A 26,770-nucleotide genomic window follows, 5' to 3' on the forward strand; every position below is an offset into this window, starting at 1 on the left:
AGGCATCATAAAAGCCTGTGACCATGTCGGGTACGGTGGCTCACGCCTGTAATCCCAGCATTTTGGGAGGCGAAGGCGGGAGGATGGCTTGAGGCCAGGAGCTCAAGACCAGCCTGGGCAACATAGCAAGACACCGTCTCTACAAAAAATACAAAAATTAATTGGGCATGATGGAGCCAGCCTGTGGCCCCAGCTACTAGAGAGGCTGAGGCGGGAGGATCACTTAAGCCCAGGAGGTCGAGGCTGCAGTGAGCCATGATCATGCCACTGCATTGCATTCTGGGCGACAGAGCAACACCCTGTCTCAAAAAAAAAAAGTGTCACATTAGTAAATGTGTGAATGAATGAATGGATGATGAAATGCCTGAGGAGCTCATTCAGGGGTCCAACTGCTCTGTAGGGTGAGACCTTCCGGGCTGTCACTACAGAAGGCCAGAAGGGGCTGGGAGGTACGTGCGTTTTGGCAGGTTCAAGGCCTCCTGTGGCAGCCTAGGCGCCATTCCCTCGCCAGCTCGCTGGTCTACCCTCAGAGCCTTTCCTCAGGAGGCCAACCCTTCCCTTGCAGGAGGGATTTGGAAATAAACTCTGTCAACTCGAAATACGAGGATGAGCAGTCTTTGAATTCCACACTACAGCGGAAACTGAAGGAGCACCAGGTATGTCCAGGACCGAGAAGCATGAGCTCTCTGTCGGAAATGCACTTCTCTGAACCCTTTGCTCATGTCAGCTACTTGGTGGCTGAAGTTTCCTGAGGAGCAAGACTGCCATAGAGTCCTTGGAGATGGACCCATGTTCCCCTCACTAGGGGTGAACTCTGAACGATGTTTATGAGGCCCTCCAACTGCTCCCCGCCTGACCTCATCACCGAGTGTTTCCCTCCACTCTATCCAGCTATGCTGGCTCCTGGCTGGGTGTCACACAGGCCAGGCCCCCTCCTGCCTGCCTCGGTGCCTTTGCGCTTGCTCACTGGTATCTGCCTCTCTCTGCTTTTGACAGTGGCTGTCATATTCTCACATACCTATTTTCCGTCCTAAAAGGCTAAGGGGCTGACTTACTAACTTTGCCTGGGAGAGATGAATCCCTTCCCTCCTCTGTCTGCTAGGCCCGAATTGAAGAGCTGGAAGAAGAACTAGAAGCTGAGAGGACCATGAGAGCCAAGGTAAACGAAATATGTTTCCCCTTCTTGAGTCAAAAGACCTAACGGCAGCCACACATCCAACCATGAATAGAAACCTCCGCTAAGGAAACCAGTAGAGAAGGCAGGTGTCCAGCTAAAAAGTCTAGTTGCTTCTTGAGCACCTACTGTGTGCCAGGGACTGAACTGCACATCCACATTAATCATGACGTGAAAGGCAGATGCTCTGTGTGGCTTGAGTCCACAGGAGAAGAGGCTAGTTCTACCTGGGACAAATGGGGGAGGAAACACTTGACCTCAAAGATGGAATTCAACAGGCAGACGCAAGGAGAAAGGTCTGGGCAAAGGGAATAAAATAGCACCTACCTTCATTGAGATGAAGGTGAAAACAGAGAAAGCACGTGTTAGCAATAGCAGAGCGTGGAGGGAGGCTTGAGGGTGGGGATCCTACAGGACGTGAACCCAGAAAGCTGGTGGGAGACAAATCACAGTGTACCTAACCCCAAATTCAGCCGAACTGGACAGGTGGTGGGTAGGATGGGCACTAATGCCCACCCAGTGTGGGGAACACAGTGTCCTTTACTGAGCCTGTGGGATGACAGGCAGGGCACAAGGCCCCCCAGGCATAGAATCCTGGCTTCTCAAAGGTGAAGCAGTCATCATGCTCTTTACTGGAGAAAAAGGAGCTTTGGGTGATTATCATCGGTATCATTAAACCTCATCCCATGGCCGGGCACAGTGGCTCATGCCTGTAATCCAAATACCTTGGGAGACCAAGGCAGGAGGATCACTTGAGACCAGGAGACCAGCTTGGGCAACATGGTGAAAACCCATCTCTACAAAAAATTTAAAAATTTGCTGGGTGTGATGGCATGTGCCTGTAGTGGCAGATACTTGGGAGGCTAAGGTTAGAGGATTGTTTGAGCCAGGCAGGCGAAGGTTGCAGTGAGTCGAGATGGTGCTGCCGCACTCCAGCCTGGGCCACAGAGGAAGGCTCTATCTTAAAATAAAAATTTTCATCCCAGGTGGAGAAACAACGCAGTGACCTGTCCCGGGATCTCGAAGACCTCAGTGACAGGCTGGAGGAAGCGGGTGGAGCCACATCTGCTCAGGTACCCATCCCAGGGGACCCAGAAACCCTCAGCTCTGCCTGCATTTAGGGAGAAAAATTGCTGGACTGTGAGCAGTGGGATCAAGACCAGTTCGTTCTTGCTAGGTTCCTGAGATGGACTTGAGGAGAAACCAATTAATAATTTAAAAATGAGGCCTGGAACAGTGGCTCACGCCTGTAATCCCAACACCTGGGGAGGCAAAGGCAGAAGGATCACTTGAGCCCAGGGGTTTCTGACCAGCCTGGGCAACACAGCAAAAGCCCATCTCTCAAAAAAAAATTAGCTGGGCATGGTGGCACGTTCCTGTAGTTCCAGCTACTCAAGAGGCTAAAGAAGGAGGATCACTTGAGCCCAGGGAGGTTGAGGCTGTGGTGAGCCATGATGGCACCACTGCACTTCAGCCTGGGTGACAGAGCAAGACCCTGTCTCTCAAAAACAGAGTTTGCTACTCACAGTTCCCAAAAGGAAAGGGCACAGCAGGCCATGCAGGGCCAGAGAGGCACTGGGGCTGGTTAGGAGGCAGACGGCCGGGGGGAAAATTGTAGGCAAAGGCCTTTACTCTGGCTCCCATGGGAAGGAACAGGTGAGGCAGGGTGAACAGGCTCCTGACTGGCCAGTTTGGACAATCTCAGTGGGCTGTGGGGCTGAACCTAGTTGTCCGTACCTGGACCTGGAGTGATTAGGGCAGGAGTATAGTGAGTAGAAATGGGAGAGTCCGGCCGGGCGTGGTGGCTCACGCCTGTACTCCCAGCACTTTGGGAAGCTGAGGTGGGTGGATCACCTGAGGTCAGGAGTTCGAGACCAGCCTGGTCAACATGGTGAAACCCCATCTCTACTAAAAACACAAAAAATTAGCTGGGTATGGTGGCGGGCACCTGTAATCTCAGCTACTTGGGAGGCTGAGGCAGGAGAATCACTTGAACCCAGGAGGCGGAGGTTGCAGTGAGCCGAGATCGTGTCACTGCATTGCAGCCTGGGCAACAAAAGTGAAACTCCTTCGCAAAAAAAAAAAAAAAAAAGAACATCAGTTATTAGCTTAGGGCCCACCCTAATCCAGTATGACATCTTAACTAGCTCCATCTGCAAAGACGCTATTTCCAAATCAGGTCCCATTCACAGGGACCCGGGGTTAGGACTTGAGTATATCTTTTTGGAGGACACAATTTAACACACAACACTCTCTAAACAAATCCTGTGGGCAACCCCCGCCCCCCAAAGGCTAAGCATTGGCATTTCAAGCAGGACTTCTTTTAGCGAGGTGCAGGAATATCAGGGGACCACCGAGCAGCTGGGTGGTGTCCACCCCAAAAAGGCTGGCACTGGCTAGTTCTGCTAAGCCGCTCCTCCTCTACCCCAGATCGAGCAGAACCGCAAGCGGGAGGCTGAGCTGCTGAAGCTGCGGCGGGAGCTAGAAGAGGCCGCCCTGCAGAGCGAGGCGACGGCCTCCACACTGCGCAAGAAGCACATGGACTCCATGGCCGAGCTGACGGAGCATGTGGAGAGCCTGCAGAGGGTCAAGTCCAAGCTGGAGAAAGATAAACAGGTCATGAAGGCTGAGATTGATGACCTCAATGCCAGCGTGGAGATGATACAGAAGTCCAAGGTGAATAACCTAACTGCGGGCTGGGTGCAGCGGCTCACTCCTGTAATCCCAGCACTTTGGGAGGCTGAGGCAGGAGGATCGCTTTTGAGAGGCCAGGAGTTGGGGACCAGCCTGGACAACATAGCCAGACCTCGTCTCTTCAAAAAATAAAATTAGCCAGGGATGGTAGCATGTGCCTGTAGTCCTAGCTACTCAGGAGGCTGAGGCAGGAGGATCGCTTGAGCCCAGGAGGTTGAGACTGCAGTGAGTATGATTGCACCACTGCACTCCAGCCTGGGCAACAGAGCAAGACCCTGTCTCTAAAATAAAATAAAATAAAATAACCTGCTGGGCACAGTGGCTTACGCCTGTAATCCCAGCACTTTGGGAGGCTGAGGCAGGCGGATCACCTGAGGTCACAAGTTCGAGACCAGCCTGGCCAACATGGTGAAACCCTGTCTCTACTAAAAATACAAAAATTGCTTGAACCTGGGAGACAGAGGTTGCACTGAGCCGAGATTGCGCCAGTGCACTCCAGCCTGGGCGACAGGGTGAGACTCTGTCCCAAAAAAATAAAATAAAATAAAATAACCTGTGCTTCGATTTCTTCATCTGTAACATGAAGATGACTGTCATAATCCCCACCTTAGAGCACTACTGTGAGGGCTGCAATAGTCTCTGGCACATAAGAAATGCTCAATAGGCCAGGCACAGTGGCTAATGCCTATAATCCCAGCACTTTGAGAGGCCGAGGCAGGCAGATCACTTGAGCCCAGTTCAAGACCAGCCTGGGCAACACAGTGAAACCCTGTCTCTACAGAAAATAAAAATAATTAGCCAGGTATGATGGCATGCACCTGTGGTCCCAGCTACTCAGGAGGCTGTGGTGAGAGGATGGCTTGAGTCCAGGAGGTCGAGGCTACAGTGAGCTCTGATTGCACCTATGCACTCCAGCCTGGGTGATAGAGTGATACCCTGTCTCAAAAAAAAAGAAAAAAAAAAGAAAAGACAATGGTGAGCCATTTGGGGTTTCTGAGACACGGGCATACCTCCAGGCAGGTAGCCTGGGAGGCACACAGGAAGAACAGGGCAAAAATCAAGGCGGAGGTAGGGAGGGCTTGGCCTCCCCTACCCGCAACTTCCCTACTGAGTTCATCCTTCCTGAGCAGATGAACGCCGAGGCCCACGTCAGAAAGCTGGAAGACAGCTTATCAGAAGCCAACGCCAAGGTGGCAGAACTAGAGCGAAACCAAGCAGAAATCAATGCCATCAGGACCCGCCTCCAAGGTGAGCCCTCTCTGCCCTGAGCTTGCTAAGGAGCAGTGCATGGAAAGGAACTGGGATTCTCAAGGAAACAGAGCTTTCTTGGCCTTGGAAGATTCCCATCCAAACCCCTTATGATGAGACGAGGGGATTTTATTCCACCTGCTGAATGGTCCAAGTAACATATTTACAATGCAAAACAGCGAACACAATTCAAAGCATTTTGTATCCGTTCTCTCACCTTCCCGGTGAGATCAGCGGGAGAGGCATTCATGCTGACAAAATACAATTTTCAAACATTTTTAAACATGACCCACATACTAATATAAAGTGAACATGTGTCAAGGATTTATTTAACTCCTTAATGAGGGAGCCAGAAAAATGGTAAAGCTGCCTTCAAAGAGCATTTGAAAGGCAGAGATTTACAGTCAGCTGGGAAAAGAAATGCTAAAATAACTTTGCTAAGTTAGATGCAGAACTAGTTAATATCCCTAGAGGACAATAATCCTGTGACCTCTGGGTTTAGTTTAGGGTTTTTTTTTCCCCTGCCGGAAGAAACACACCTTTGTCATAGAGATGCATCTTTGCATCTCTATAACAAAAATAATTGGCAATTTATCAATGTATAAGTTAATTTCTAACTTTGCAGAAGCTGTGCTCTAATCACACAGAGGTAAACAGTAAGTCAAACAAAGGTACATTTCCTTAGAGAACTAAATAGTCTACAGGTGGGCCTGTTAGTGCTCCAGTGTGACATCAAGAGAACTTGCAGGCATCCTTTGGCCTTATTTCTCACATTTGGAATTCTTTAACAATATCCTGGCTGGGTGCAGTGGCTCACACTTGTAATTCCAGCACTTTGGGAGGCCAAGGCGGGAGGATTACTTGAGGCCAGGAGTTTGAGACCAGCCTGGGCAACATAGCAAGACCCCCATCTCTACAAAACAATGTTTTTAAATAGCTGGGTGTGGTGGCACACACTGGTGGTCCCAGCTACTTGGGAGGCTGAAGCAGGAGGATTGCTTGAGCCCAGGAGTTCAAGGCTGCAATGAGTTATGATTGTGCCACTGCACTCCAGCCTGGGCAACAGAGCAGGACCCTGTCTCAAAAAAAAAAAAAAAAAAAAATCAATATCCAGCTGTGTGTGGTGGCTCACGCCTGTAATCCCAGCACTTTGGGAGGCCAAGGTGGGCAGATCACTTGAGGTCAGGAGTTGGAGACCAGCCTGGCCAACGTGGTGAAACCTGGTCTCTACTAAAAATACAAAAAAAAATTAGCTGGGCGTGGTGGTACACGATTGTAATCCCAGTTACTCAGGAGGCTGAGGTAGGAGAATTGCTTGAACCTGGAAGGCAGAGATGGCGGTGAGCCGAGAGCAAGCCACTGTACTCCAGCCTGGGTGACAAGAGTGAAATTCGGTCTCAAAAAAAAAAAATCAATACCCCCATTTGATGGATAATAAAAGTGAAGCTCAGTGAGCTCAGTGACTTACAGGGTAGAACTGGAAATCCTTGCTTTTTCTCTCAGGCTCATGAACTTCTTCCTGGCCTCTGGCTCCAGCAGTCATTCCACAAATGACAGGAGTGTAGGTTCTGGAATGGTGACAAATACATTTTACAAAGGAAATACTCTCTGTCCCACTGTTTCTCCAAACTCTTCTGCTGCATCTCCTGCTATGTAGGAGAGGGGGGTTTCATTATGTGAGGCCCCTAAGTCCATGCAGGTTACCTGGATCTTGGCAACCCCTGGGCGCTTGCCTTTCTCCTGGGCTCACTTAATTTGGAGGCTAGAGTGGTGATCCACTGTGCTCCCCATTCCAGCTCCATTGGCCAAGCCACCATATTTATTGGGTACTTTAGGAGCAATGCCCTGGGGAACTTTGAATCTGGCTAGGGAACCAGTTCTTCATCCAATATTTCTTCCATTCCCTTCTCTCCCAGCTGAAAATAGTGAACTGAGCAGGGAATATGAAGAGTCCCAGAGCCGGCTCAATCAAATCCTACGGATAAAGACATCTCTGACGTCACAAGTGGATGATTACAAGAGGCAGCTGGATGAAGAGTCAAAGGTTTGTTTGGGGGTTGGGTTGTGGTGGAGACAGAGCTGCCTCCTTAAAGTTATAGGTTACAGCTGAGTTTGGTGGCTCATGCCTGTAATCCTAGCACTTTGGGAGGCCTAGGTGAGAGGTTTGCTTAAGGCCAGGAGTTCGAGACCAGCCTCAACAACACAGCAAGACCCGCCCCCCGCCCCCGCCCTGCCCCCTGCCCACCAACCCCATCTCTACCAAAATAAAAAAGTTGACTGGGCGTGCTCACACCTGTAATCCCAGCACTTTGAGAGGCCAAGGCAGGTGGATCACCTGAGGTCAGGAGTTCAAGACCAGTCTGGTCAACATGGCAAAACCTGGTCTCTACTAAAAATACAAAAATTAGCCAGGCATTATGGTGAGTGCCCGTAATCCCAGCTACTTGGAAGGCTGAGACAGGAGAATCGCTTGAACCTGGGAGGCGGAGGTTGCAGGGAGCTGAGATCACACCAATGCACTCCAGCCTGGGTGACAAGAGTGAAACTCGGTCTCAGAAAAAAAAAAAAAGTTTCCAGGTATGGTGGTGCACACCTGTAGTCCCAGCTAAAGAAAGTTACAGATTATGAAGATGTCAAAGGAACACAAAAAGCATTTGATATCGTAGCAAGTAAAAAAGCTAACTGCAAAACTGTAGTATGTGATGTGTATAACTAAATGAAATTACATATCCTTGTGGACAATAATAGAATGAAAAGAAGTTATAGGATGAAAATTAAAACCCCGATGGTTTGGATTGTGGGATCGTGTGTCTTTTCCACCTTTCACCTGCCATCACTGCTGCTCCAGCGTTATGTGTATCTAAGCGGTGGCCCTGTGGGCTGCGGAAAGCCCCCACGGGCCCCTGACAGGCTGGTCCCCACAGTCTCGCAGCACCGCTGTGGTGAGTCTGGCCAACACCAAGCACGACCTGGACCTAGTAAAGGAGCAGCTGGAGGAGGAGCAGGGAGGCAAGTCGGAGCTGCAACGCCTTGTGTCCAAACTCAACACTGAGGTCACCACTTGGAGGACCAAGTACGAGACCGATGCCATCCAGAGGACAGAGGAGCTGGAGGAGACCAAGTGAGTGTGGTTCTCCTGTTGGGAGAGCCAGGTGGGCTGGGCAGGTGGCGCTGGGGGCCTCATCACCATGTCAGTCACTGCTGAGGCCAGGGCCAAGCCCAGGAGAAGGACGTTCACAGGCTGCTTTAAGAGGAGGACAACGTGTCTGGACAAAGGAGCCTGCTCTGTGGGCCAGCTATGGTGGCTCATGCCTGTAATCCCAGCACTTTGGAAGGCCAAGGTGGGAGGATTGCTTGAGCCCAGAAGTTCAAGGCCAGCCCAGACAACATGGTGAGATCCTCATCTCTACAAAAAATTACAAAATTAGCCAGGCATGGTGGCACGTGCCTGTAGTCTCAGCTACTTGGGAGACTAAAGTGGGAGGATTGCTTGAGCCCAGGAATTGGAGGCTGCAGTGATCAATGATCAAGCCACTGCACTCCAGCCTGGATAACAGAGCAGTATCCTGTCTCTAAAAAAAAAAAAAACAAAAACAAAAAAAAAACTACAGAAGTGGACACCTGAGGAAATAAGGGGGACATGAAAGTGGCTCTGGGCCTCTCTCTGGTGTAAAAGGAGGCTGGCCTGGGTGCCCCTGGGCCCATGCACGCAGGGAAGCCCTGTGAGTGAGCCACCCTGGGCCAGGCAGCAGAGGGGATCCATGACAAGTTAAATCAAAGAACATGGTCAACTGAACAAACTCCTCTATAGACTTTTCTGGATTCTCTGAAAAAATGGCCAAATTTTTTCTTGTATAAAGCCAAATTAGACATAGAAAATGGCACATGTGCTCTAAGTGTTTCCGGGATCCCAGCCTGCTGGCTGGTCCCATCCATCCACTGAAATTTCTGCTAATATGATAGCAAATAAGGCATAGTGACTTCCAGCTGATGCAATACTTTCATCTAAAGCTCTAAGCTAAATTTGCCTTCCTGCAACTTCCACCTCTGTCCTTCAGGCCTTTGCTATGGAGGCTGCTGGGCACTACCTGGTCCTCCCCCAAGGCTCCCACTCCTGGGCTAAACCTAAATCTCAACCCCTAAGCTTGTCTCTGCCCCAGACACCCTCAGGGCCCCTCCATCCCCTGGCTTAGACCTTTGCTCCTGTGTCCCCTTCTCAGAGAGTCTCCCCTGAGTCTGTATTTGACATTGTCACCCCCTCCCACCTGGACTGCCTGTCCCGTTCCTGGCTCTATTTGTCACTGCAGTGCTTATGTTCTATAGGGCATGTATTGCCTGCCTCCTCCCAGCTCCAGAACAAACATTTCGTTTGTTAGGGCAGGTATCCTAGCCTGTTTTATTCACTGCTGCATCCCTAACACCTGCAACAATCCTTGGTGCAGAGTAGAGAAAGTAAGTGTTTGTTGAATGAATAAATGAGAGAGTGAATGGACAGCTGTGGCTGTCCTGTAAACACTGCATCGTTTCCAAGGTTGACACCAGAGCTTAGTACCATACCCATCACACTCTGGCCCTGGCAATGTGGAAGTGGTGCCTGTGAGCACCTATGTTTCCTTGACAGCCCCTCTGGCTCTCATTTGCAGGAGGAAGCTGGCCGCCAGGCTTCAGGAGGCAGAAGAAGCAGCTGAAACTGCCCAGGCCCGGGCTGCCTCCCTCGAGAAAAATAAGCAGAGACTCCAGGCAGAAGTTGAGGACCTCACCATCGACTTGGAAAAGGTCAGAGGGTCAAATGCTCAAAGCTGCCTATTTACCGGGGCAGAGAGCCCACAACAGGGCTAGGGCGAGGCTGTCACACGTCTGGGGTCATCAGGAAGAAACACATGATTCAAGAAGGTGCAGTGCAGGGATGCCTTCAGGAACTTGCTGGACAATGGCTGCTGCTTGAGCACGTGTTCATGAACCCTTCCAAGATCTAACATTCAACAAGCTACTGTTTAAACAGGGCCACAAGACCAAGCACAGTGGCCCATGCCTCTAATCCCAACACACTGGGCGGCCAAGGCAGGAGGATCACTTGAGCCAAGGAGTTCAAGACCAGCCTGAACAACATAGGGAGACCCTGTCTCAAAAAAAAAAAAAAAGAAAAAAGAAGAAAAGAAAAAAAGAAAAAAAATATTTTTTTATTTTTATTTTTTTTTGAGACGGAGTTTGGCTCTTGTTGCCCAGACTGGAGTACAGTGGCACGATCTCGGCTCACTGCAACCTCTGCCTCCTGGGTTCAAGCGATTCTCATTCCTCAGCCTCCTGAGAAGCTGTGATTACAGGTGCCCGCCACCACGCCCAGCTAATTTTTTGTATTTTTAGTAAAGACGGGGTTTCATCATGTTGGCCAGGCTGGTCTCGAACTCCTGACCTCAGGTGATCCACCCGCCTTGGCCTCCCAAAGTGCCAGGATTATAGGCGTGAGCCACTGTGCCCAGCCCCCAAAAAGGTTTTAAATTAAAAATGTAGCTAGGTGTGGTGGCACATGCCTGTGGTCCCAACTACTTGGGAGGCTAAGGCATGAGGATCATTTGAACCAGGGGTTCAAGGCTGCAGTGAGCGATGATTGCACCACTACACTCCAGCCTGGCAGACAGAGTGAGACCTTGTCTCAAATAAATCAACAGGGCCACAAGCAGGGTAAAATTTGCCCCTGAAAGTTACACAATGCGGCCGGGCGTGGTGGCTCATGCCTGTAATCCTAGCACTTTGGGAGGCTGAGGCAGCCAGATTGCCTGAGCTCAGGAGTTCGACACCAGCCTGGGCAACACGGTGAAACCCTGTCTCTACTAAGATACAAAAAATTAGCTGGGCGTGGCGGTGGGCACCTGTAGTCCCAGCTACTCAAGAGGCTGAGGCAGGAGAATCACTTGAGCCCAGGAGGCGGAAGGTGCAGTGAGCCAGATCGTGCCACTGCACTCCAGCCTGGGCAACAGAGCGAGACTCTGGCTCCAAAAAAAAAAAAAAAAAAAAAAAAAAAAAAAATTTATATGAAGCACCTTCCCTGTTCCCCTCTTACACAAACTACATCCCACACACTTTGTGTGGCTAACTATTCCTATTTGCATCCCTGGTTCAAACTGAGTTGCCAGTCTCTATGAGAATTAAATAAGATTTCCACTGGCATACACCTCCCTGGTCTTGGTCTAGATGGAACCATGATTCATGCTGGCTGTGAGGGGCCACATGCAGCCCAATACAAGAACGTGGCTCCATGAAGTGGCCGCGTAGGCCGGAGATCACATCCACGTGAGAGGTTTCAGAAAACAATTCTGGCAAGGTGGTTCATGCTTGTCATCCCAGGACTTTGGGAGGCTGAGGTGGGAAGATTGCTTAAGTCCAAGAGGCTGAGGCTACAGTTAGCTATGATTATGCCACTGTACTCCAGCCTGGGTGACAGAGTGAGACCTCATCTCTTGGGGAAAAAAAAAAAAAAAAGCCTGGGCACAGTGGCTTATGCCTGTAATCCCACCACTTTAGGAGGCTGAGGCGGGCAGATCACCTGAAGTCAGGAGTTTGAGAGCAGCCTGGCCAACATGGTGAAACCCCATCTCTACTAAAAATACAAAAAGCAGCCAGACATGGTGGCGCACGCCTGTGTAATCCCAGCTACTCAGGAGGCTGAGGCAGGATAATCGCTTGAACCCGGGAGACGGAGGTTGCCGTGAGCCAAGATAGTGCCACTGCACTCCAGCCTGGGTGACAAAGTGAGACTCCATCTCAATTAAAAAAAAAAAAAAAAAAGTCCTGAAACTCAAAAAGGGTTTGCTACCCTACAAAAGAAACAAAGCAAAACTTTACAAAAGCTAATATAGCACAACAGCAAATAGTTGCCAGGGAGTTATGAGATGGATGAAATCTATAGAAAAATAAAGTCTAAGAGTAGTCAGTTTTGAGTTGATGTGTAATGTATATTACTACATTACAGTGAAATATATTAAGGGGAGGCCAAATGTCATAAATCTGGGAAGGCCACTGTGGCCCAAACTGCTCATTTTACACCTGAGAGAATTCTAACCTGGGAAAATAAGGTGGAATGCTCCAGGCCACACATCTCTCAGGGGGAAGTTTTAGAACTGGCATGCAGCTCTTTGCAGACTCTCTGTTCTGTGCTTCTGCCATAGGTGTTGAATTACATTCCAATTCCCAAGGAGTCCGTAGTCTCAAGAGTTACTGGGGAAAGGGAAGGAAGAGAGGTTGTTGGGGGGGTGGGAGTAGGGGACAGAGGCAGGGAGGTTGGACCCCTAGAGGCCATTTCCAACTTTCCCTAGGCCAATGCTGCAGCCGCTGCCCTGGACAAGAAGCAGAGGCTCTTTGACAAGATGCTGGCTGAGTGGCAGCAGAAGTGTGAGGAGTTGCAGGTGGAAGTGGACAGCTCGCAGAAGGAGTGCCGCATGTACATGACAGAGAGCTTCAAGATCAAGACTGCCTACGAGGAGTCTCTGGAGCATCTAGAGTCCGTGAAGAAGGAGAATAAGACCCTGCAGGGTGAGTCAGAGGGCAGGTGGACAGGATGGGCCTGTAGGGAGGGGACACAGCCAGAGTCCCCTTCGTCCTGAGCACATCATCAGTTGAGTACCTGGCTCAATAAATGTTTGTTGACTTTCTAGCAAGTGCTTTGTAGAAGCACTTCAGCATTCAGCAGTGTAACTTTAGGCGAGTTGCTTAATCTTTCTGTGCCTCACTTTCCTCATCTATAAAATGAGGAAATAGCCGGGTGTGGTGGCTCATGCCTGTAATCCCAGCACTTCAGGAGGCCAAGGAGGGTGGATCACTTGAGGTCAGGAGTTCAAGACCAGCCTGACCAACATGGTGAAACCCCGTCTCTACTAAAAATACAAAAAATTAGCAGGGCATGGTGGCGGGCGCCTGTAGTCCCAGCGACTTGGGAGGCTGAAGCAGGAGAATCGCTTGAACCTGGGAGGTGGAGGTTGCAGTGAACCGAGATCATGCCATTGTACTCCAGCCTGGGCAACAGAGCAACACTATGTCCCAAAAATAAATAAATAAATACATACATCAATTAAATAAAATGAGGAAATAATTCTACCGTCCTTATAAGGTTGTCATGACAATGAAATAAGATTATGGCCGGGTGTGGTGGCTCATGTCTGCAATCCTGGCACTTTGGGAGGCCTGCTTCTTACCCCAATGGAGGAATGACGGTGCCACCTGCCATGACCCTGGAATGCTGAGTCTTATTAACATGAATATTTCTATCTCAGAGGAGATAAAGGATCTCATTGATCAGCTGGGTGAGGGAGGAAGGAGTGTGCATGAGCTGCAGAAGTTGAAGAAAAAATTGGAGATGGAAAAGGAAGAACTCCAGGTGGCCCTGGAAGAAGCTGAGTCTTCCCTGGAGGTAACCGTGGGGCCATCACCTTGGGGACTGTGGACCCTTGACCAGGCACTGCACATCTTCTTGGCTAGAAAGACTCATGTTTATATTCCTGATAGGTTGAAGAGAGCAAGGTGATTCGAATTCAGTTGGAACTGGCTCAGGTTAAAGCTGACATTGACCGGAGAATCCATGAGAAAGAAGAAGAATTTGAGGCTACAAGGTATGGAGCTGGTGGGATGGGAGGCTGACTCTTGGGAAGTGTGATGGAGCAGAGTCCAGAAACCTGGGTCTCTTCCACCTACTAGTCATGTGATGTTGGGCAATTCAGGTGAACCTCGCTGAACATGTTTCCTCATCTATGAAATGGAAATAAAGACTGTACCTCACACTACTGTGTCTAGTTTATGAACACTTTGTTTTTTGGGGTTTTTTTGTTTTTTTTTTTTTGAGACAGAGTCTTGCTCTGTTGCCTAGGCCGCAGTGTAGTGGTGCGATCCCAGCTCACTGCAACCTCCGCCTCCTGGTTTCAAGCAATTCTCCTGCCTTAGCCTCCCAAGTAGCTGGGATCATAGGCATGTGCCACTGTGCCCAGCTAATTTTTGTATTTTTAGTAGACACAGCGTTTCACCATGTTGGCAGGCTGGTCTTGAACTCCTGACCTCAAGTGATCCTCTCACCTCAGCCTCCCAAAGTGCTGGGATTACAGGCATGAGCCACCGTGCCTGCCTATGAACACTTTAGATGTAGTACTTTAGCCATGATGGTTAATGAAGCACAGAATCTGTTATGTGCTTACTGGCTGTTTGTATATCTTCTCCGGAGAAAAGTCTGTTCTTTGCCCCTTTCGGAAATTGGATTGCTTCTTTTTATTGTTGAGTTGTAAGAGTTCTTTATATATTCTGAACACTAGACTTATCAGATATGATTTGCAAATATTTTTTCCCATTCTATGGGTTGTCTTGTCACTTTCTTAAAGGTATCCATTGAAGCATAAAGGTTATTTAATTTTGGCTGGGCACAGTGGCTCACGCCTGTAATCCTAGCACTTTGGGAGGCTGAGATGGGAGGATCCCTCGAGCTCAGGAGTTTGAGATCAGCCTGGGCAACATAGCAAAACCCCGCTCTACAAAAAAAAAAAAAAAAAAAAAAAAATAGCTGGGTGTGGTGGCATGGCCTGTAGTCCCTGTTACTGGCGAGGCTGAGATGGGAAGATCACTTGAGCCCCAGAGTTCAAGGCTGCAGTGAGCTATGATCACACTACTACACCATCACAGAATGTGACGGTTTTTCCATTACAGCCTGAGCCACAGAGTGACTCTAAAACAACAAAATGACCTTCCTTTCATTTCCCCAAAGCATGAAACCCTCATCCCTGTCTTGCACCTTTTTAAGGGTTTGTTTAATTTCACAACATGGTGCCTGTACTCATGCTGATGCTAAGACCTCTTCTCTAGGAAGGCTTAGCACAGACTGAACAGCCAGCCCCGTATGCCAAGGTCTTCTCTGCTTGGGCTTACAGGAAGAACCACCAGCGGGCAATCGAGTCCTTGCAGGCCAGCCTGGAGGCGGAGGCCAAGGGCCGGGCAGAGGCACTTCGGCTCAAGAAGAAGATGGAGACGGACCTGAATGAGATGGAAATCCAGCTGGACCATGCCAACAAGAACAACAGCGAACTTGTAAAGACACTGAAAAGGCTGCAACAGCAAATCAAGGTAGCGATCTGGGAGGAGGAGAAATGAGATACAAGGCACACCATCATCGGCTGAGTCTGAAGGCCAAAAGGGGGCTAACTCAATGCATGTCTTCAGCCAGCATAAAGGCATAAGAGTGAGAATGTGGGGTGGCTGGCAGTCCAGGGAGCAGGAGGCTTGGGGACTATATAAAGAAGAGGCCCTCAACCACCAAAAGTCCAGATTCTGGATAATTGGAAAGATGGACCAAAGGAGGGAAACAGGAAGTTGGGCCTGTCTAGATTTTTATTTTAATTATTTATTTATTTGATAGAGTTTTGCTCTTGTCACCCAGGCTGGAGTGTAGTGGCGCAATCTCAGCTCACTGTAACCTCCGCCTCCCAGGTTCAAGCAATTCTCCTGCCTCAGCCTCTTAAGTAGCTGGGATTACAGGCACCCACCTCCACGCCCAGCTAATTTTTGTATTTTTAATAGAGATGGGGTTTCACCATGCTGGCCAGGCTGATCTCCAACAGCTGACCTCAGGTGATCCGCCCACCTCAGCCTCCCAAAGTGCTGGGATTACAGGCGTGAGCCACCACACCCAGCCCTGTCTTGATTTGTAAAATCATTTTTTACTTATTATAAACTATTTCAGACATAGAGAAATGAAGAACACAACAAAACTCATATGCCCACTACTTGCCTTAAAAAATAAACACAAACAGAGCTGAAGATCCCTTTACAAACATTCCATTATGAGGCTGGTCTTTACAGCATACATAGCTGGAACCACACATCCGACACTTGCTAACTGGAGATGTGCCCTAACCAGGTACTATTTTAGGTGTCCAAGAGAGGACAAGACAATGCTGGGCATAGTTGGTGTTCACATGTAGTCCCAGCTACTCAGGAGGCTGAAGAGAGCAGATTGCTTGAGGCCAGGCTTGAGTTTGTGACCGGCCTGGGCATCATAGCGAGACCCCATCTCCATAAAAAATAAAATTAGCCTGGCATGATGGTGCTCGTGCCTGTAGTTCCAGCTACTCAGGAGGCTGAGGTGGAAGGATCGCTTGAGCCCAGGAATTGGAGATTGCAGTGAGCTATGACTACACCACTGCACTCCAGCCTGGGTGACAGAGTGAGACCCTGTCTTAAAAACAAAACAAAGAGTGGACAAAACAGACAAACATCCCCATGCAGACAGCAACAAAAATAAAACTGTATTATTAAAACTGGTGATAAGTCCTATGGAGAAATAAGAGAACAGGCCGGGCCTGGTGGCTCATGCCTGTAATCCCAGCACTTTAGGAGGCCGAGGTGGGCAGATCACTTGAGGTCAGGAGTTTGAGACCAGCCTGAGCAACATGGCAAAACCCCATCTCTACTAAAAATACAAAAATTAGCCAGGTGTGGTGGCAGGCACCTGTAATCCCAGGTACTTGGGAAGGTGAGGCAGGAGAATCACTTGAACCTGGGAGGCAGAGATTGCAGTGAGCCGAGATCATGCCATTGAACTCCAGCCTAGGGGACAGAGCAAGACTCCGTCTCAAAAAAAAAAAAAAAAAAAGAGAGAGAAATAAGAGGACAGAAGAGAGCTGAGGATCAGCATAGCCAGGATTAGAATATGATTGGCAGAGGTCACTGGGAAGGCCTCCTGGAGAATGCTGTGCTGGGAACACCAGGTGCTCTACCATCAGGAAAGGTTTGATTTCATGTTGACCTCATGTTAGACAACTTCCTGGGTCCTGGCCCTGCTGGGGCTCCACCACACCATAAACTCCCCAACACCAGGTCTGTTCCTCACTCTTCTTTTGTGGCCTCCCCGCCTGCCTAGTTTCCTGCTGAACCCAGTTGATAAAGCTCACGGCGCCCTCACGCCTGGCCACCCCCAAGGTGATACCACAGCCCAGTGTATGGGCTGAGGCTGGGTCCCTGTGCCCCCCAGGACCTGCAGGTCCAGATGGACGAGGATGCCAGGCAGCACGAGGAGCTGCGGGAGCAGTACAACCTGCAGGAGCGGCGCCTGAGCCTGCTGCAGACAGAGCTAGAGGAGGTGCGCTCAGCCCTGGAGGGCAGTGAGCGTTCACGCAAGCTGCTGGAGCAGGAAGTGGTGGAAATCACCGAGCGGCACAACGAGATCAACATCCAGGTAGGACAAGGCTCCTGGTCAGTGCCACTCGCACCCACACTCCGGGGGTTAGGGGGTGCTGGGGTGAGGCCAGGCTGGTGCCCAAACCACGTGAGCCCCCCTCAAAACTCAGAGGCAGGCAGTGCACCCCACTCAGCAAATCTTCAAAATTCATCTGCAGAGCTTTTTGTAAAATTGTGACCTAAAAGTCCAGGATATAAAATATATCCCAGCCTGGGTCGGGCACTGTGGCTCATGCCTATAATCCCAGCACTTTGGGAGGCCGAGACGGGCAGATCACCTGAGGTCAGGAGTTCGAGACCAGCTTGGCCAACATGATGAAACCCTGTCTCTACTAAAAATACAAAAATTAGCCAGGTGTGGTGGCACACACTTGTAATCCCAAGTACTCAGGAGGCTGAAGCAGGAGAATTGCTTGAACCCGGGAGGCGGAAGTTGCAGTGAGCCAAGATCATGCCACTGCACTCCAGCCTGGGTGACAGAGTGACTGTCTCAAAAAAAAAAAAAAAATATATATATATATATATATATATACACACACATCCCAACCTGGCTAACATGGTGAAACCCCATCTGTACTAAAAATACAATAATTAGCCAGGTGTGATGATGCATACCATAATCCCAGCTGCTACTTGGGAGGCTGAGGCACAAGAATCACTTGAACCCTGGAGGTTGAGGATGCAGTGAGCCAAGATCATGCCACTGCATTCCAGTCTGGGCGACAGAGCAAGACTCTGACTCAAAAATAAAAATAAAATAAAATATATAATCCTGGCCAGGCACAGTGGCTCACATCTGTAATCCCAGCACTATGGGAGGCAGAAGTGGGTGGATTGCTTGAGGCCAAGAGTTCAAGACCAACCTAAGCAACATAGCCAGACTCTGTCTCTAAAAACATACGAAAAATTAGTTGGGTGTGGTGGTGCACATCTGTAGTCCCAGGTGCTTGGAAGGCTGAGGTGGGAGGATCGCTTGAGCCTAAGAGATTGAGGCTGCAGTGAGCTGTGACTGCATGACTGCATAATCCAGCCTGAGTAACAGAGCAAGATCCTGCCTAAAAAAAAAAAAAAAAATGCAGGAGAGGGACCCATACCCCATGCAGAGGGCCCAGGGCCATTTCCTGTTGGGGTCTGGCAAGCATGTCTGGCAGAGGTCGTGTTCTTTCCTGGACACAGGAAGGCCCGTGCAGACCCCTGGCTCATAGTGATATCTCCATTTCTTCCTCCAGAACCAGAGCCTCCTCGTGGTCAAACGCAAGCTGGAGTCAGATGTCCAGCGCATCTCCAACGAGCACGAGGAGCTCATCAGTGAGTTCCGCTCGGCCGAAGAGAGAGCCAAGAAGGCCATGACGGACGTAAGTGCGTGTGCCCCTTGCTGCTGGCAGCTGGCAGGCGGGGCCTGGGCACCTGCTGAGGACCAGGCTGCCTGGGCAGGAAGGCCACCTCCTCCCATGGTGGGCCACTGTGGACCCGAGCATAGTTCCCTGCCAGGGAGAATGTGGCCCTGCTCTGGAGGAGCCCAAGGCTTGTCTAAAAAGCCACACACGTGAAATAAGAAAGAATTACAAGCTCTAGGTGATTATGTGAAAGATTATAACACAAGGCCCGGGGTCTTGCATCAAAGAAGCCATCAAAGTGGGTTCATCTGGGCAGGCTTTTTGGCAATGGGATGCATTAAAACAGCCTTGGGCCAGGCATGGTGACTCACAATTGTAATCCCAGCACTTTGGGAGGCCAAGGCAGCAGGATTGCTTGAGGCCAGAAGTTCAAGACCAGCCTGGGCAACATAGCAAGACCCTGTCTCTACTAAAAATGTTAAAAATTAGCAAGGTGTCATGGCACGTGCCTGTAGTCCCAGCTACTCAGAAGGCTGAGATGGGAGGATCACCTGAACCCAGGAGTTTGAGGCTGCAGTGAGTCATGATCCCGCCACTGCACTGCAGCCTGGGTGACAGAACAAGACCCTGTCTCAAAACATGAAATAATAACAATAACAAATCAAACAGCCTTGAGGGAAGGGCTAGTAAAAGGAAGATGGATGAGCCCAGGGACGCAGAGGAGGACATTGGTGGTTGAGCCCAGGGATGCAGAGGAGGATGTTGGCAGGATGTGCCCCCAAGTACTCTCAGCCCAGTATCCCTTCGGTTGTTCACACCAGCTTCAAGTGGTGGGTTCTGTTTACTCTCCACTTGGAAGATGAAGGAATACAGATTTTCATCATCAGGCTCCTCTCACTTGATCGAAATCCCAGGAGTTCAGGAACGTTGCTGGTCTTGCTTGTTGCTACCTCCCAAGAGCACAGGCCCATGCCTGGCCCACCATAGACCCTCATGAACATCTGTAGAATGAATGTAAGGAGAAAGGGACTGAGAGGGGATAAGCAATGTGCTGAAGGTCACTCAGGGCCGGACACAGTCCTGGGTCTTCCAACTCCAGAGGCTGTGCTTTTCCCACCCTCCATGCTGTGCCCCTCATGGAGATGGCAGTCAGTAGGGTTTGGCTTGAGTGCACCTGGCTGGTGGGGGTCTATGGGGATGGGAGGCATGAGCTTGGCTCCCCCTCCCCTCTCAGGGGCAAAGGGGAGCATAGGGCACCCCTTCCACCAAACCCCAGCAGCATGTCAGCGGGGCTCTCCTTGTCAACCAGTTGGTTTCCTAGAGACCAGGAGACAAGGTCTCACATCTCTCAAAGGAGCTATGAGCCTGGGTAGCACCCAGCTCCAACTCCTGCTCTTCTCCTCCCCACCCACAGGCCGCCCGCATGGCAGAAGAACTCCGGCAAGAGCAGGACCACTGCATGCACCTAGAGAAGATCAAGAAGAACTACGAGGTCACCATCAAAGACCTGCAGGCCAAGATGGAGGAGGCCGAGCAGCTGGCTCTGAAAGGCGGCAAGCGAATGATCATGAAGCTGGAAGCCAGGGTAAGGGCGATGCAGGGCTCAGCCAAGGGAGGAATGGGGATCTGGCGGGGTGGGGTGTGTGTGTGTGAGATGCCTGTCTTTTGCCAAAAACATGTCCTGTGTTTGATGAAGAATCGGGTTATGCAAGTGCTGGGAAAGAAGAGGAGATTGAAAGGACCAGGTGCAGTGGCTCACGCCTGTAATCCTAATACTTTAGGAGGCCTAGGCAGGAGGATCACTTGAGGCCAGGAGTTTGAGACCAGCCGGGGCAACATAGTGAGACCTCCATCTCTTTAAAAAAAAAAAGTTAAATTAGCTGAGTGTGGTGGCACATGCCTGTAGTCCCAGCTACTCAGGAGGTTGAGTTGGGAGGATAGCTTGAGCCCAGGAGATTGAGGCTATGATAGCACTACTGCACTTCAGCCTGGGTGACAGAGCCAGACCCTGTCTCAGAAAAAAAGAGAAAAGAAAGAAAGAAAGAAGGAAGGGAAAGAAAAAGAAAAGGAAATTGAGGGAAGAGCTCTAATTTCTCTCAAGTTCTCCTCTCCTTTTTCCCTCCGGGTCACCTTCCTCCCCAGAATGTCCTTAGCCTCAAGCAGAGCGTCCCCAATATTCTCCCTGCCTTTTTTTACTCACTGAAAGAAAACAAGCCTTAGTCTTTACCCCATGAAATGCCAGAGCTGGAAGGGCCCAGAAGATTCCATCATTTTATCTGACTCCCTGACACCCCCATTTCCCAGAGGAGGGAATTTGAGGCTCAAGAGAAAGTGTCTGACAACCACACCATGGCCTGTAAAAGGCAGAGCCCACCTGACTCTCCTGTCCAGGGTCCATCCCCTCACCTCTGGGCAGGTGGTGGACACTGCAGCCACAACACCCCTGTCTGAGGCCACTGAGCTTTGAAGCTCAAAACCACGTGTTCCAGGAGGCTGAGGCAGGAGGATCACTTGAGCGCAGGAGGTCAAGGCTGCAGTAAGCCATGATCACACCACTGCCCTCCAGCCTGGGCAACAGAGCAGGACCCTATCAGAAAAACAAAAAACAAAACACACACGTTTGCTCAGCTGCATTCCTCTCTTCCTCCCACAGATCAAGGAATTAGAGACAGAGCTGGATGGGGAACAGAAACAGCACGCGGAGACAGTCAAGATGCTGCGTAAGAATGAGCGTCGCCTCAAAGAGCTGGTCTTCCAGACAGAGGAGGACCACAAGACCAACCAGCGCATGCAGGAGCTGGTGGAGAAGCTACAGAACAAGCTGAAGGTCTACAAGAGGCAGATCGAGGAGGCGGTGGGTGTCCATGCGCCTCCTGGCTCCTCCTTCCCTGACGCTTGTTTCTCAGTGTGGGTCGCCAGCCTTGCTGGGAATTAACCACAGGGAAAGAAGCAAGCATTGGCCCTAAGATGACTCTGCGAGGCTCATGTCCCTGGTGTCTCCTCCTTGGAATCCAGTGGGAGGGAGGACCAGACACTACACACCAGAGATAAGAACTTGTAAAGAGGCCAGGCACGGTGGCTCATGCCTGTAATCCCAGCACTTTGGGAGGTCAAGGTGGGTGGATCACCTGAGGTCAGGAGTTTAAGAACAGCCTGGCCAACATGGTGAAACCTATCTCTACTGAAAATACAAAAATTAGCCGGGCATGGTGGCAGGCACCTTAATCCCAGCTACTTGGGAGGCTAAGGCAGGAGAATTGCTGGAACCCAGGAGGTGGAGGTTGCAGCGAGCCGAGATCAGACCACTGCACTCCAGCCTGGGCGACAGAGCAAGACTGTCTCTCAAAAAAAAAATTTTTTTTTTAAATGCACACTTAACCAGAACCAGCCACATTTATGCTCCGTTTCCCACCGTGCCTTTGTCACAGGAGGACCAGGCCAACCAGACCTTGGCTCGATACAGGAAGACGGTGCACGAGCTGGATGACGCTGAGGAGCGGGCCGGCATGGCAGAGACCGCCCTAAACAAGCTGCGCACCAGACACCGTGTGGCCGGCAAGGGCATCACCTCCGTGGAGATCATCCAGGTGTCCAAGACAGGCACCTCAAAAACCCTTTCTGAGGAGTGAGGCCCTCCGTGTCCTAGGCCACAGCCGGTAGGTGTGGACTCCGCTCTGAACGGTCTCGCTCAGAGCGCTCCTTCCCTGCACTGGCTTTGCTCCTAGTATTGGTACTATGTGACCCAGCCATACTCCCCCTGCTCCCCAGCTCCAGTCTTTGTCACACCCAGTCTCATGCAACAGGAACCCCAAAGCTCTTCCCCTCCCTCTTCAGCTGCAAAACTCCTCTAGAGTCTCACAGCCCTCGGGTGGGGTGCTGTTCACCTGTATCACAGGTGCTGGCCAACCTGATGTTCCCCCATCTGCACAGAAGGGCGGTTCCCAAGTGTGATGCCACTTGACACTAGCCTTGGAACCTAGGTGCTTAGTACACAGTCACAGGGACGTCCACAAGCTTATGGCAATGTGTGTTATCTTTCATGTCCCCCACAATATCATTCTTCACTGGAGATTTCATCAATCCTGGTTGAATTCAGGTCTCTAACACTAAGAAAATGATAATTATCATCACAGCTACCATTTCTTGAACACTGAGTGCAGGTGGGATTTTAAGGAAACAATTTAAAGTAGTCTTTATTCCCCTTAATTCAGAACTAATCAAGGACGAAAAATATTGGAGATAAATACATAAAAGTTAAAATAGGCTGGGCACAGTGGCTCGTGCCTGTAAATCCTAGTACTTTCAGAGGCCAAGGTGGGAAGATTGTTTAAGCCCAGGAGTTCAAGACCAGCCTGGGCAACATAGTGAAACCGTGTCTCTACAAAAAGAAAAAAAATTAGCCAGGCATGGTGGTGCACACCTGTAGTCCCAGTTACTCAGGAGGCTGAAACAGGAGGATCCCTTGAGCCCAGGAGTCTGAGGCTGCAATGATTTATGATCATACCACTACATTCCAGCCTGGGCAACAGAGCGAGGCCCCATGTCAAAGAAAAAAAAGTCAAAATACCAGTTTTTATTTATTTATTTATTTATTTGAGAGGGAGTCTTGCTCTGTCACCAGGCTGGAGTGCAGTGGTATAATTTCGGCTCACTGCAACCTCCGCCTCCCAGGTTCAAGCAATTCTCCTGCCTCAGCCTCCCGAGTAGCTGGGACTACAGGTGCGCACTACCATGCCCAGCTAATTTTTGTATTTTTAGTAGAGACGGGGTTTCACCACGTTGGCCAGGATGGTCTCAATCTCTTGACCTTGTGATCCGCCTGCCTCGGCCTCCCAAAGTGCTGGGATTACAGGCGTGAGCCACCATGCCTGGCCCAAATACCAGTTTTATTATGCCATAATTCTAGATTGAGGATGTGGCTTTAACGTGTGTCCACCATAGGCATCCTCGTAGTTTGCCTCAAAATTAAAGATACCTGAAACCCCAACTCTACTAAAAATACAAAATTAGCCAGGTGTGGTGGCACACGCCTGTAATCCCAGCTGCTTGGGAGGCTGAGGCACTAGAATTGCTTGAACCCAGGAGGAGGCACAGGTTGCAGTGAGCCGAGATCGCGCCACTGCACTCCAGCCTGGGTGACAGAACAAGACTCTGTCTCAAAAAAAAAAAAAAAAAAAAAAAAAAAAAAACCTGCAGGACTGAACAAATGCAGGCTTGATCCCTGGGGAGCAGCCACTATTCCCAGGAGAGGAACGATGAAAACCCATCATCCCTGGGAATAGATCTAAAAGGAGAGATTAGATGGGGCTCAGCTCTGCCTTCCCGGTTCCTTATTCCAAAAACAAGATCAATCACTCCTTTTCCCATGGACAGAAGCAAAAGGAAAGTGAGGAGTAAGGCACAGAATGTGATTCTGGAGGAGTGGATCCCAAAACATGGTCCTGGGACCAGCAGCATCAGTGTCACCTAGGACGTTCTTAGAAATGCCTATTCTTAGGCCTGGCTCCAGACCTACCGCATCAGCAGCTCCGGGGGTGGGCCCAGCATCTGTGATTTAGCAAGCCCTCCAGGTGACTCAGATGTGTGACTGAGTTTGAGAACCACCCAGATACATGGAGCCAGGGTGTGGAGGTTTCTCCTCTAACAAGAGCCAAGTGCTAAGAAAGAAAAGGCAACTGAAAGGGCTGGGCGCAGTGTCTCACGCCTCTAATCCCAACACTTTGGGAGGCCAAGGCGGGAGGATCACTTGAGGCCAGAAGTTCGAGACCAGCCTGGGCAACATAGCAAGACCCTATCTCTACAAAAAAATGTAAAAAATGAGCGTGGTGGTGGCTAAGTGCATGGAAAATGCTTTTCACTCTCTTTTCTAGCCTACAAGGTAGGTATAAATATCCCCATTTGTCAGGTGAGGAAAATGAGCTTGGAGAAGTTTGGTGACTTGCTCATGGTCACACACGCCCTGTGCTATGAAAAGGCAAGTTATCTTTTATTTGAAGTTACTGTGGAGATTGATATGGTTGCCCTCTGTGTGGGATTAATCAGGGCAGCAAAAAATCAAAGACTGGTTCACTTTGGGAGGTGGGGTGGGGCTGAACCCTAAGCACGGACCTCCATGGCTTCTGGGAATTATATCTGGCCTCACTGAATCAACATCTTGTTGAATCAGCCCCTAGTAAGGAGGGTAAGGTTCCCTGCTCAGTTATGATTCGCTGTCTTTCACTAATGGCGGTCAGTTTGGGTTTTGGCCAAAAGCGATAACCCCATTGAACTTTGATGTGAAGCTGAACTTTATCTGACCGTTTGCTTAGGGAGGAGATAAAATATGGGGCACAGAATCTTTTTCTGAATTCTCTAACCCTGAAATAATGGTTAGGTCAGGAAGTTAAGGAAATCAGAAGCTTGTCTCTGCATTAATGTGTAACCATCTCCTTTCAGGGCAAAAACCTGAAAGGGATCCCTCCCAGTGAGCTCTGACCGAGGTGGGAACTACTCATGAGGCTTCCTGCACACCCAGACTCAGAAGGCCGTTCAGCTCCTTCCACTAGGAGTCTTAGGCTCTAGGATTAGACATCCTTTAAAGCAGGTCCCCTGCCCTGGTTTGGCTGGACCTGGTACAATTGCTCTGTCACAGCAAGGATCTACTTCCATGCCATCAGGCTGCCATCCTGTCACTGGCACCCAGAGGTGATGAGGCTGTGCCTCTGGGGTCTACTCTCCATGTCCTGATCCGTCCATTTTGTTTTTATTTAATAAGCCAGGCATGATGGCAGGTCCTTGTAATCCCAGCTACTCAGGAGGTTGAGGCAGGAGAATTGCTTGAACCTGCAAGGCAGAGGTTGCAGTGAGCCGAGATTGCGCCATTGCACTCCAGCCTGGGCAACAAGAGCGAGACTCCGTCTCCAGAAAAATTAAAAAAAAAAATTAAAACTGAAAAGGAAAAAATTAAAAACATAAAAATAAAATATTTTAACAGACATTTAAGAGAATAAATAAAACCGATCCTTCACCAGGCAGAGGAGAGAAGGGAATTCCAGACAGAAGGCCCAACACACAGAAAAGTGCAAAGGTGGGATGTGCGCAAGGGCACACGCTGGCTGGAGTAGATGGGCTCAGGATGAGGCCAGAGAGCTGCAGCGCGATGGGGGATGAAGCTAGCAGGGTCGGGTAGGCAGGGGTGAGGCTGTGAATGGCTCTACTGGGTACAAGTATTCCATAAACTCCATAAGGAAACCTTACTAATTTTAAAAATCCATTTGTGGGATGTGACGTGAAGTAGCTTTTCTTTCTTTGGAAGATGGTCACATCACAATAGCAAAACCCCTTGTGACACATCACAGGCAGGCTCTCAGGGAGAGCTCTGTATCCCAGGGCACTACACTCTGAGCCCACTCAATGACTTGTATGGGCACATTATGCCCAAAGGTGTCTCTAAACCCTCAAAACCTCACGCAGAACAAGCTAGGTATAACTCAACAGTATCCATTACTAGGAAGGAAGCCTTTGCAGAAGCTTCCTAGGCATCCCAGGGAGCTGTCTTTCCAGCAAGACAGGAGCAAAGATGTCAAGAGCTCCCAGCTCTGACCCACATGGACTTGCTCACCTTGCTCACTATCTCTCTTTCTCTCTCTTTCCAGGGTAATACAGATCTCAACTGCAGTCCATTGAGAGGGAAAAAATATGAAAATGGAAAACTGGGTCTGTCCTGAAAATGTTTACTATGCAAAAGAAAGTGCAAGCCAGGAAGAGAAAGGTGGTGAGGAATAAAGAGGGCTGTGGTGGAAAATGAGCTTGGGAATGTAAAACCCGCCATTAGAGGAATGAAAATGAGTGGGGCTTCTCTGGGACGGCAGTAAGCATTTGGATAACAGTAATGATGGATGTGTTTCAGTTGAGTTCCTACATGTTCATGTCAAGGACGGAATATGTAACGTCTGTGACCCGGCTGTTCTCTACAAAGAATTCCTCATGTTGACAATGTTAATGTCCCAATATAGCTTAAATAAAAGAAACATTCAAAAAAATAGACCAACTGGAGCTTCTTTGCTTTCTTAGAGTCTTGCTCTGCGGCTCGGGCTGGCGTGCAGTGGCACAATCATGGCTCACTACAGTC

The 26,770-nt window shown here is 49.8% G+C and overlaps 2 protein-coding genes across 4 annotated transcripts in view; one reads left to right on the plus strand and one right to left on the minus strand.

Annotated features, from left to right (window-relative positions):
* The window catches only part of LOC100460881 (myosin-16), a 37,941-nt gene extending 11,260 nt beyond the window's left edge, over positions 1-26,681 (plus strand). For both annotated transcript variants that reach the window (XM_054560189.2, XM_063725641.1), the window contains exons 8-25: positions 566-656; positions 1,103-1,159; positions 2,161-2,247; positions 3,605-3,850; positions 4,999-5,116; positions 7,033-7,160; positions 8,041-8,237; positions 9,760-9,892; positions 12,430-12,646; positions 13,384-13,520; positions 13,616-13,719; positions 15,019-15,211; positions 17,118-17,321; positions 18,553-18,678; positions 20,075-20,245; positions 21,314-21,514; positions 22,089-22,316; positions 26,295-26,681. In XM_054560189.2, coding sequence (XP_054416164.1) covers positions 566-656; positions 1,103-1,159; positions 2,161-2,247; positions 3,605-3,850; positions 4,999-5,116; positions 7,033-7,160; positions 8,041-8,237; positions 9,760-9,892; positions 12,430-12,646; positions 13,384-13,520; positions 13,616-13,719; positions 15,019-15,211; positions 17,118-17,321; positions 18,553-18,678; positions 20,075-20,245; positions 21,314-21,514; positions 22,089-22,289 — 2,611 coding nt within the window. In that variant the 3' untranslated portion in view covers positions 22,290-22,316; positions 26,295-26,681. The remainder of the gene's footprint in view (positions 1-565; positions 657-1,102; positions 1,160-2,160; positions 2,248-3,604; positions 3,851-4,998; positions 5,117-7,032; positions 7,161-8,040; positions 8,238-9,759; positions 9,893-12,429; positions 12,647-13,383; positions 13,521-13,615; positions 13,720-15,018; positions 15,212-17,117; positions 17,322-18,552; positions 18,679-20,074; positions 20,246-21,313; positions 21,515-22,088; positions 22,317-26,294) is intronic.
* Positions 1-26,770, minus strand: part of KPNA7 (karyopherin subunit alpha 7) — a 150,223-nt gene that overhangs the window by 115,250 nt on the left and 8,203 nt on the right. For both annotated transcript variants that reach the window (XR_008527381.2, XM_054560197.1), the window contains exon 2: positions 6,585-6,684. The gene's annotated coding sequence lies outside the window, so the exon portion shown is untranslated. The remainder of the gene's footprint in view (positions 1-6,584; positions 6,685-26,770) is intronic.

The sequence above is a fragment of the Pongo abelii genome, chromosome 6 (genome assembly GCF_028885655.2).
Source record: "Pongo abelii isolate AG06213 chromosome 6, NHGRI_mPonAbe1-v2.0_pri, whole genome shotgun sequence".
NCBI classification, from domain to species: domain Eukaryota; kingdom Metazoa; phylum Chordata; class Mammalia; order Primates; family Hominidae; genus Pongo; species Pongo abelii.